Below are 12,225 nucleotides of genomic sequence, written 5' to 3' on the forward strand. Positions count from 1 at the left end.
GTTTGGCTGAAATAATAGTTGTAAAAACTCCACAAGTGAATATTATTAGCCTCCTAATAATATTCAAACAAACCACTGTTTTCCAATGACTTGCCTAATTAATCTAACTTGCCTAATAATGCTAGCTAAGCATTTTAATTGCATTTTAAGCTGAATACTATTATCTTGCAAAATAACAAATAGGGCTGCACGATAGTGGGTAAAAAATGTATAGTACACAAAAGTAAAAACCCCTAAAGTTATTTACAAATGTTATATTGTGATTTTGTTCTCATAGCTTGGTTGCTCTGGCGCATGGAATATAATTCTTTCAAACAATTTTTTTAAAGGGCACCTATTTTACTGCTTTTTCAATGTTTAAGATTAGTCATTTGTGTCTCCAGAATGTGCTTTTAAATTTTTAGCTCAAAATACCCATCAGATTATTTATTTTACCTTTCTGTATGTTGGAAATTTGAGCTTTTAGGACATTGCAGTTGTTTTTGTTGCCTGTGCCTTTAATGCAAACGACCTAGTTCTCCCCGCCTACAATTCTCATGTGCATGTCAGAGCCATAGTGTTTGCTCACTAATTCTCTGATGGGTGTAATGTTAGCCTTCTTCGGCTGCATCTCACGCATAAGCAGCACAGTGACAGACAAGAACAAAGCAGATCTCCCTGACCACAGTGAGAACTTCCTATGTTACTATGGAGACAATATAATACGCGGCTGTCAATCAATTTGGTGGGGGTGAAAAACCGCATTCCTACTTCACTTTGTGGTCTGCCTCAAAAAGGGAGGGATTTGGATCCTATTTTTAACGTCAGAAATTAAAAAAGAGAGACTTAAAGTGTTTATATATACACTATACCTACACACAGTTGTGTCTAAGCAGCTTGCACAAGTTCATTTTCATCATAAGTGTCCTTTAAATTAAAAAAAATATATATCAATGGAGAAATTACTTCTGTAGCTAGTGCTGCTAAATAAAAAGTAGGAGGCCCTTCACTGAAAACTGGTTGTAATTGGATAGGATTTTTGTGCACATTTGACCTCTGTTTGTCTCTGATTGCAGCTTTAACCAGTTGGACCTCCCAGCGTACGAGAGCTACGAGAAGTTAAGACACATGCTGCTGCTGGCCATTCAGGAATGTTCTGAAGGCTTCGGACTGGCCTAAAGACTCTCCTAACCCCACACACAGATGTAGACTTACACGTCGTTAACTTATGACACACATGCATATTCACACTATCATACATACGGCCAAGACCTACGTCTAATCCACATAAAACAAAGAAACGGACGGAGTGACAAGAGATGCGTTGACATTGCCTACTACACACAGAGCCTCTCATTGACACACCGAACTGTATTTGGTATATGTGTGTGTCTCACTTCCCTATTAAAATTACAGAGCTCGAGAGAGGAAACACAGAGGATATCTGCGGACTAATATAAAAGACATTTTCTCCATTTAGTTTGGTTTCTCTGTACAAAAGGTTTGGGAGTTTATTATGTTTAATCTTTTTTGTTCTTCTCTGGCTGTTTAAAAACAAACAAACGAAAAAAAAGAAGCAGAGGGCAATTTTGTGTGTGTAAAGAAGAGGGGGAAAAGTTGATTGTCCTCTGTTGCTAATGTGTGACCTCACTAGCTTTGCAAATGGAAACTTTAATTTAGGGGAGGGGGAGAACATGAAATACGGATTTAGTGAAATCGCAGACGTGCAGGGATTTTCAGAACGGGGACATTTTTAGGCAACTTTTGTGGTATTTTTGGAGAGGAACACACGGATTTGCGAAGTGAAGGACTGAGACGTTGAACCGCGGGTGTTCAGACACGTGCGGTTATTACCCAACTGCTGATGCAGCCTCTCAGCAGCTAATCAGAACGTAAATTGCTACATAAATAAATGCATAAAATGAGCCCACTGTGTCCTCTAGAGTTGTTTCAATGTATGCCTTACACATTTGCACTAACAGGAGCAAATATCATTTATATGTTAAGAAAAAATATACTGATGGAGGTCCATGGAAACTAACTTGACACATGCTGTGGGGTCCAAGTATTAAAAGCTCTATTCTTCATCCTGAGTTATGTATGAGGAATTCTGTCCAGTTATTGATCGCCTGCATGAATCTCACGTTTATTGCTTTCTGGGTTTTATTTATTGCTGCTCACTTTTTGGATGGGCTTTTTTAGCCTTTGTTCTTGCCCTCTTTTTTTGCATGCGAGCTGGTGTGAAGTGTAATGAGTGTCTGAGACCATCTGGAGCTTCCAGTAATGTTCATGCTGGGCGTCAGTGCTGCTGGGATACAGTTCATCACACCTGCTTTGTCCTCCTCACCCGACAGCAGGAGTCCACTTGACTAGACTGAACATCTCTCTGCATAAAGAGCTGGACCAAAGGTGAGAGGGGATGGTGGAGCTGTTATCAATGTCTGCCTTTTGAGATGTTTATTTCATTTGAACCATCAGAATGTGACTTTTATGCTGTCTAAAAACATTACTTATCGTTTTTCTCCACATATACGTCAGTTTTTTTTAGCATGGACAGCAAAGGAAATGATGCACAGATCTTTAGTTTCATCTAATCTTTTTCCCCCAGATAAACACGTCTAATAATACGGCATTATACTTTGAAAGTGCTTCAAAGGAATTCATCAAAGTTGTCCTAAAACCAGAGAATGTCTTTTGAGCTTCTTTGATCTGCTTTAAATATTGACTACTGTAATTGGCTAATTAGGTGCGACTTTATAATTACTTGCCTTTTAGGCTGGCCAGCAGGGGGAGTAAGAGTGATGTTAACTCTTAATGATGACCCTTTGCAACATTGGTCTCAAACTTGATTCCTTAACGGCCGCAGCTCTGCAGTTTTGCTGCAACCCTAATCTAACACAGCTGATCCAACTAATCCAGCTGTTCAAAACTGCTAGAAGAGACTATTAAGCAGGTGTGAGTTTGTGACTGATAACCTTGGATAAAAAAATTACGGTATTAAGGTATTGTGATTACAGCTCTTATAAGATATTTTTAAATGTCTTAGTAAATAATACAACACAATATTTCCCTATTGAACACTATATACAGCAATTTATTTTTTCAGTTCACATCACATTTATAATATTTTGGAACAGTAAACATGTCTAAATAATTAACAAGGCAAAATAATTAAAATAAATCATTGACCTCTGCTAGCTTCATTAGTTTAAAAAACAGATTTATTTAAAGATGTAAAATCAGAATGAGTTCATATTATTATTTTTTTAATTATTTATATATTGTTTTGAACTTATTTAAACCATATTTTTACTATGTCATTTTTGCATTTACCTTTATTATTCATTAAAAAACTACAAATTATAAAAGTTTAAAAATACAATCAACAAATTTATTGGTCAGTTATTTCATTTGAACAAACCATTTTAATTGCCTATTTTAATTTAATCTCTTTAAACCTAAATTAAACTGAATTGATGAATTTAACAACACAAAGCAACTTTTAGAAAAAAAAGTATAGTTTTTCAATATGTATATGTCAAAAGACATGTACGTTTTATCAACAAAAACATAACTTCCCTTTGCCTGGGCTCAAAGTTATTCAAACACAAAATTGAGTCATTATTTTTATAAACGGTTACATTTTAAAAAATTGTAATCTAAAAAATAATAAAATAATTTCTTTTTACATTAAAATTATTTTTTATGTGTTTTCGGGGTTAATCACAATTTTTATAATAGAGAATGGTTTAGAAATACTTAAGTTTTTGTCAAATAAAGGTATTACCCAACAATTTTATAATAATTCCTAACATTTTCTATTAGTACAAAATGAATAATTATGCTTAGATATTATACAAGTATTATAATTATACTTTAATAATATGCGATTACATGGTGTTTAATTAAACTCGGCTTTTTCTGCATGTACTGTAAGTGCATTGACTTCCCTTATCAATAAAGCAGCCAATAGTTATGATCAATAACTCCGATTAAGCAAAGAAAGCATTCTGTATTCTAAACAAAGACACAGTTTTAGCAATGCTTTTCAGTTTCAAAGTCTATCATAAATGCTGATTAAGATTCTGGAGAAACATCTAGTGAAAGACATAAGGGCCAGTTCATTAATGAAGTATGTTTTTTGATAGGAAGCCAGAGCACTTTTAGTTAACTACATAGTGTGCGTAAATCAGCTCCAATATTGACTCTCTTGGAAAAATGATATGGAGGAAAATAAATGGACTGCTTCATTTTTCAGGCCGACTGAAAAGGCAATTAACTTCACGCTCCTAAATGAGAATGTATATTCTAACCTTGAGTAGTGCTGGTGATCATTTCCTGTCCTCTTCATTCCATTTAATGCTATTATATTAAGCTGTGAAAAGCTTCATTGTAAGATTTAGCAAATCATTTTGTTTGCAGAGGATGTTGCAATTAGGGTTAGGCTATTATGCTTATGTAATAACATTATCAGTGAATGTGTTTATGGGAAACAATTAGGAGCTGCTGAGATTTAAATAAATGTGCTGATACCTTAGAGCATGTATCTCGACGATAAAAGGAATCCTTTTATATTAAATGTTGATGTTGTTAAAGGGATAGTTCACTCACAAATGAAAGTTGACATCATTTACTCACCAGTTGCTTGTTCCAAACCAGTTTTTTTTTTTTTTTTTTGTCCCAACAGAAATTAATTAAAGTCAGCTTAAGTTTATGACAAATTTGAATGGATTGATCAGAACAATTACACTATCTGACAAAAGTCTTGTCGTCCATCCCAGTTGTGAGAGCAACAAATAGTAACTTGACTTCTATTTGATTATTTGGGAAAATGGCAGAAGGTAGATTTTTCTGATGAATCTGTATAACTACATCTTAACCATCACAAATACTGCAGAAGACCTATTGGAACTCACATGGACCCAAGATTCTCACAGTTATCAGCCAAGCTTGGTGAAGGAAAAATCATGGTTTGGGGTTACTTTACATTCAGTATAAAGGTGTGAGTGGAGGGCAACACCAACAGCTTGAGGTATCAAGGCATTTGTGCTGCATATTATATTACAAACCACAGGAGAGGGCAAATTCTTCAGCAGGATAGAGCTCCTCATACTTCAGCCTCCACATCAAAGTTCCTGAAAGCAAAGAAGGTCAAGGTGCTCCAGCATTGGCCAGCCCAGTCACCAGACATGAACATTATTGAGCATGTCTGGGGAAAGATCAAAAGACATTGAAGATGAATCCAAAGAATCGTAATAAACTCTGGGAGTCCTGGCATGATCATATTTTATTTAGGTAAAATAAGGGTAATCTACAGGCCTTTACCTTTCATATAAGCCACTTCTGATACCAAATTATCAACTAGAAGTCAACTTATTATTTGTTGTTCCTAAAACTTGGATAGGACAAGACTTTTGTCAGGTAGTGTAAGTTTCCCCCCCAAAAAACTCAACAGGATTGTGTTCATTCATCTCATTTTAAAGAAGTTTGAACAAGCAGCAATTAATCAATTAATTAATTTTTTTTGTGTAAAAACAACAGATGAGCTCTTATACACAAATATAATGTCATTTGATCTAAAACAATGCATGTGGCACAGAGGGAATTTGAACAGTGTCCTCGCTGGCCAAATCAATTAAGAACATTGCAAACTCCATTTGAGCCATTTGCTTTAGCGTAAATAAAGCTATCTCAGAAGCACAAAATTCTGTATGGACTGCTCAGTATGTTAAGTCATACATTCAGCTTTTTAGTCAGTGAAAGTCAAGGAACTTGACATTTGCTTTAGAGTGTGAAGCCTAAATATATAATCTTTTGTGTTTAACCGAAGAATGAAATTCAAACAGGTTTTGAAACTATCCCTCGAAACTACCTCCTCATTTTTTGTAATCTGTCACATTTCAAGTGGACTTTACAGTGTATCCCATTGGAGAGGCCGCACTGTCGCCCTTTTAAATGTTTTGCCACCTTTTGTTCTTCTGCTTGACTTGCTTTTCATCAGTCTGGAAATGGATTGGGAGTCTCTGCTCAAATCACAGGCTGAGAAAAGCTCTTTCCAGAAGTGCAGACAGCACTGCGGCTCGCATGACCTCATAGTCAAATTAACTTATGAACAGACCCTGCATTCTAGCAGTGCCATTATAAATCATCAAGCTCTGGCTTCCTCCTTCCTGTCTTCATCTCTGCTCTCCGCTTCCCTTTATCTTCATCTCTCTCACTCATTTCCAGAGCCTGTTTCTTGTGCCGGTGCATGATAACCAGAGAGAGAGACTGCTTAACGTCATAGCTTGTCCCACTTTAGATCCTTAGAAGTCGAGTGAAACGAATGTGGTAAAACACCAAATACTGAATTAATGAAGCGATCTGTTCATTTTAGCAGATCTGAAACATCCCGCAGATGGTAGCGGCGACATTTCTGTGCCAGAGAGGTCGTGTGTAAACGCATGTTCCAACATGGGACCACTCTTGGGGTCGCTGGTGTAGCTGGGTTATTTTGCGGCTGCTAATTGATTAATTGAATTCATTTAGTGGACGTGAGGTCATTCGGATGGTTTGACCTGATGTTAATCACCAAGTAATTGAAGGGTAATGATGGAGGCAGAGCTCAGCTTGTGGCTTCTCTCCAACTCATCAATTATTGACAGACCAAAATTTCAAATTAGTTAAATGTTATATTACCATTAGTTGAAAGTTAGGTTGACTGTGCAATGGGATCAAGAGTTTTGCGTTCAAGGTCTTAAATTGTCTTAAATGTAAAAAAACATTAAAGGCCTTAAAAGGTCTTAGATTTTCTGGAACATTGCGTTTTTGGTTTTAAATCATTTTAAACAGGTCTTGATATTCATTTGTCCATGTAAAGTTACACAATCAGGCCAACACAATCATAAACAATACATCTCAATATTTATTTACAGGGGTGATTTAACCAATGAGCAAGATAAGCGGCCACTTCAGGCCCCAGGAAATGTGAGGGCCCCCAAACAAATACTTAGAAGTATAAATTGTACCTATAACATATATAAAACATTATTTTCTAACATTTATTGTATGATGAGTGTCTAAAAAATCAAAGTTTAATGTTTATTACATCTGTGTAATATCATCCCCCCATCCTCAATCATAGAGTAGTCCAGCAGTCAAATTAGGTAAAGATTTAGTTTTAAAAATCGAAATAGTTTATACATAAATTTTATTTTTAAATATTTTAAGAAAACAAATTATTTAAAAGATTTCACAAGATGCTTTACATCATGTTGTTATTATTATTTTGCATTAAGACAAAATGTAGAAAAGGAGTGATTGAGTGATATAAGATAAAAACAGCAACATAAATCCATTAAAATAATTTAAAGTACAAAAGGTACATCTTACAACTTTTGGGCCCCATGGCGGGAATGGCTTAGGGCCCCCCAAATCACTAAATCCACCCCTGTCTGTTTAAAAAAAACAGTGCTGGGGAAAGTTATTTTAGAAAGCAATGCATTACAAAATTGAGTTACTCCAAAAAGAAACTAATTGCGTTACTTAGTTCCTGTTTATGTAAAGTAATGTGTTGTATAACTTTTGAGTAACTTTTGCATTATACCTTTCCTTAACTGACTGAGGTGATATCTTTTTTTAGAACTTGCAGGGTTTTTTTTAAACCTTTTTTATAGAGAAGCTCTGCATTTAACAATCACATATAGAACCTACACCTTCATTTTCTTAAAAAAAAAAAAAAGTTGGATAAAATTATATTTTGAGAACTTTCTGAACCCAGAGGTATACATGCTGTATATACAGTTTTATGAAAGCATGTAATGTGTTTGCTACTTTTGAATTTTTTGTGTCAATAGTTAAGTACATTCACTGTCCACTGAGACAGATTGCAATAAAGCCTAAGAGTACTAACATGAAATAATTTATTAGGGCAAAACAGATTTTTAAAATGTTTAAAAACAAAATGAACAGATGAACGATAAAAAATGCCCAAATCAAAATAAATCTTTAATCTTTATATATTTAATAAATTGCATCACGTGGCCTTAACAGATGTGTAAATCCCTCCCAAAAAAAAAGAGTTAAAATCTTCCTATATTACAAACAGTAGTTGTACAGTAACGTTAGACAGTGGCTGCATCTCCTAAACAGTAAAAGCAATAATTGTTTTTTGTTTTGTTTTTTTTGTTTTTTTTAGTCGAATTAATTGTTTTACCTGGAGAACATGAACTGCTTTAAATCATTTGTTTAGCTGGAGGTGAGTTGCGGGTGTAGTGCTTGCATCCAGTTTAGTTTTTCTTGTGATTTTTGCAGGAGTTTTACTTGCACATAATCTACAGTTAACAACAATCCACTTGTTTTCTTCGATTTAAAAATAAGAATCCGTTGCAAAAATGTGTCCGGTCTGCCATTGTTTCTGCACTGATAACGGGCGATTCACGAATTAATCGTTTGTTTTAACCGGATCTTTTGAACCTGTCGAACCAGTTCATCAATAGTTGTCGAGATGCGGTTTGGGTCTTCATTAAATACTAACGGATACCCCCTCTGACTCGAAACAAACCCCTATCAGTTAGTAGAACAGTACACTGACTCATCTGCAGTGAAAAAGAGACCTGATGATGATGATGAGTGCACGCCCAAGCTCTTTCATTGAGTGTGTCATTTAACCTAAGGTAATTTTTGTTCCGCAATATTTTGTATAAGCCAATTAAGCAAGATAGAAAGTAGCTCGCGTTACATTTTAAAATTAGCTCAAATAATATTATTTTTTATAAGAAATGTGTTATAGCCTATTACACTTTACTTTGGAAAAGTAATGTTATTGCGTAACGCACGTTAACGTTACACAAACGCCTTATCCCCAACACTGTTTACCAATTTGGTGTAGTTATCGTCCTTACAATAACATTTGCTTAAAATATCCCCATGTATTTTAAACTGACTAATTTGGTTTATTATAGTTTTTAAAACATAATTTTCAGGGTATCCGAGGGGTCTTAAAAATCTTAAAATGTCTTGAATCTAAAGATCTGAATTTTAGGCCTCCAGTCTTAAATCTACTGACATATTGTGTTGTAGTACTTAAATCTTTTTTTAACAGGTCTTAATTTCCCTTTGTTTATATATAGCGGCACAGCCTGGTCATTAACACCCATACAATCGCCAACAATCCATTTAAAAAAAAACTTTTAACTTTTAAATATCATTTATTTTCCTTACAGTAACAATTGCTTAAGAGTTCTTCATTTATTTAATATTCTTGGTAAGGGTTATAGGGTTTGTAAATGGATATATTTGAAATTTTTTTTATTGTATTATTGGATGTATTTAGGGGCCTCCGGGTGCTTCATTTTCCCCCACAAGTCCAAAGACATGCGGTACAGGTGAATTGGGTAACCTAAAATTGTCCGTGGTGTATGTGTGTGAATGAGTGTGTGTGTGTGGATGTTTCCCAGTGACCGGTTGTAGCTGGAAGGGCATCCGCTGCGTAAAACATGCTGGATACGTTAGCGGTTTATTCTGCTCTTATCTGCTCTTGTTGGTGCTCTTATTTAGACACATTATTTAAAATATGTGGCAAAGAAATAACTACGTTTATTTTTTTATGAGGCACACTGGCCCAACTATGCGATTAGAAAAAAAGAAATCCTTAGCGTTTAGACCTGTAGAAGTCTGAAATTGCATTCTTTTTGGTCTTTAAAGGTCTTAAAATGTCTTAAATTTGACTTGGTGAGTAGATTTATACTTATGAATTGTTTATAAATATTGTAATGTATATTATTATATCTGTGTTGTATAAAGATTATGCTACTGTATGTTATGTTGGTCACACTTTACAATAGTGTTTAGTTAGTTATGTATTGACTAACATTTAGTAATCAAAGTTCAATACTGCATTAGATCCAAAAATGACTAAATATTGTAATAACCATATAGTAATTTGTGTGTTCATGTTAGTAAATACTTGAACTAATGCAACCTTATTGAAATGGTTACCGTTATGTTTTTGAATGTATCACTCTCTCTGTGTGTACATGTTGTGTGTATTTAATCCAGTTGCTGCAGGTTTGTTTGCTCCCCATCCATGATACGAATCTCCCGTTCCAGCACATACCAAATAATCTGGAGGCAATACGAGTAAGAAACCAGTTGGAGAAGATATGAGCTTTAGGACATGGTGAGTTATCCTACTTGAAGTAACAATCACAAAATGGTCATAAAGGGATGGACATGGTCAGCAACAACACTCGGATAGGCTGTGATGTTTAAAGGATGTTTAATTACAGTTACACAACCACCAACAGCCTTAACCATTGCTACAAGGCAAGATGCTATCATGTTGCTTGCATCAAATTCTGATCCGAATGTTGCAGCAGAAATGAAGACTCAAAAGACCAGGTAATCCTGCTACATTATTTTTTATTTTTTGGTTTTCTTATTGCAGTAAACCTTTGTGTATAATAGCCTAGGTCTGCTGTTCTTATCTGACATGGTCACTTCTGCTGCTGTAGCTCATCTGCTTCAAGGTTGGACGACGTGTTATGCATTCAGAGATGCTCTTCTTGCTGTCCTTGGTTGTAACAAAGGATTATTTGATTTACTGTGGCCTATCTTGAACCAGGCCAGGGTGGCTCTTCTCCTCTGACCCCTAGCACCAAGGCATTTTCACCCTTAGAACTGAAAATTTTCCACCAATTTCAGTCCATTTTCTGTTCGTTCCATACATTAGAAATTGTGTGAATGCCTTAGGATATCAGCAGTTTTTAAAATACTCAGCCTGTTTTAAACACCATCTGTGCCACATTGAACATGTTTTTAATCATCTTCTGATGATCGGTTTGAACTTCAGTAGATTATCCTGAATATGTCTACATCTCTGAGTGCAAAGTTTCTGCCATGTGATTGGCTTATTAGATTATTTTACTTACAAGCAGTTTAACATCGGTGTTTAATTAAGTGGCTGGTGAGTTTATCTATTATCTATTATGCCACTTCTGACATTGTTTGTTTGTTCACCTTTAATTTTAAATTCACACCGTTGCCCTTGTCAAAGAAATGTGTGTCATGACACAGCAGATGCCTTTATTTGTTGTTTTCGTTTATGTTTAAGGTTAGCAACATTCAGATGCACTTTACTGTCACTGTAAGAGATTACTTTTTCTGGTGTAACGATGCAATGCAAATTTACTTGGAGAGAGTTTGTTGTGATGGCAAGGCTATTTTCAGTATTATTACTTCAGTCTTTAGTGTTACATGATCTATCAAAAATCAGTGTTTTGGTGTTCTCTAAACATTTCCTGTTGCATTTTTGTGTGAACCAGTTATGGGTTCGAGTAAAATGCTTTATTAAATAATATAACATCTGATAAAAAATTTTCTTTTTTTGCTCTTGGAAATCATAATTACTTAATACTCGTAAATCCAAATAAAGAGGTCTAAACCTTCTTATTTATACACACACACACACACACACACACACACACACACACACACACACACACACACACATACACACATATTATATCAGAGCTCTGGGATATTGAAGAAAATGTTCATTTGTGCTAGCATGGGACATAATGTTACAGTATATTCCATGCAATAAGATATTTTTTAAGAATGTTATAATCGTCAAATGTTTCATATTATTTTAGGGAAACGAAACTGCAACTTCTGAGAGGGAACAGTCATGTTTCACTTTTGCATACAACAAATAAAACATTATTCATTCATTTTCTTTTCAGCTTTTCCCTTTATTAATCAGGGGTCATCACAGCAGAATTAACCGCCAACTTATCCAGCATATGTTTTATGCAGCCGATGCCCTTCCAGCTGCAACCCATTACTTGGAAACACCCATACACTCTCATTAACACATACACTACGGCCAATTTAGCCTATACACAATTCACCTGTACCACATATCTTTGAACTTAAGGGGGAAACTGGAACACCTGGAGAAAACCCATGCGAACACGGGAAATACATGCAAACTCCACACAGAAATGCCTTTGCAGAAACTGACCCAGCCGAGGCTCGAACCAGCGACCTCCTTGCTGTAAAGTGACAGTGCTACCCTCTGCGCCACTGTCCCGTCACAAAAAAAACATTATAAAAATACAAATGAATTAAAATAAATACCACCACCACTTTGGTTCACGCTAATTTATACTTTATGGCTTGATTGCTTGTTCAAACTTCAACATTCATACTTAAATCATTAGATTTGTGTCCAGAAAACCACTATGTACATATGTGGACAAATAA

The 12,225-nt window shown here is 35.2% G+C and overlaps 1 protein-coding gene across 35 annotated transcripts in view; it reads left to right on the forward strand.

Annotated features, from left to right (window-relative positions):
• Nucleotides 1-2,074, forward strand: part of huwe1 (HECT, UBA and WWE domain containing E3 ubiquitin protein ligase 1) — a 78,700-nt gene extending 76,626 nt beyond the window's left edge. For 33 of the 35 annotated variants that reach the window (XM_005162278.6, XM_009296963.5, XM_001923865.8 and 30 more), the window contains one exon: nt 1,056-2,072. In XM_005162278.6, the coding sequence (XP_005162335.2) occupies nt 1,056-1,158 (103 nt within the window). In that variant the 3' untranslated portion in view covers nt 1,159-2,072. 35 annotated transcript variants of the gene reach the window in all.
• Nucleotides 2,075-12,225: the final 10,151 nt, after the last annotated feature.

The sequence above is a fragment of the Danio rerio genome, chromosome 23 (assembly GCF_049306965.1).
Source record: "Danio rerio strain Tuebingen ecotype United States chromosome 23, GRCz12tu, whole genome shotgun sequence".
Lineage (NCBI taxonomy): Eukaryota > Metazoa > Chordata > Actinopteri > Cypriniformes > Danionidae > Danio > Danio rerio.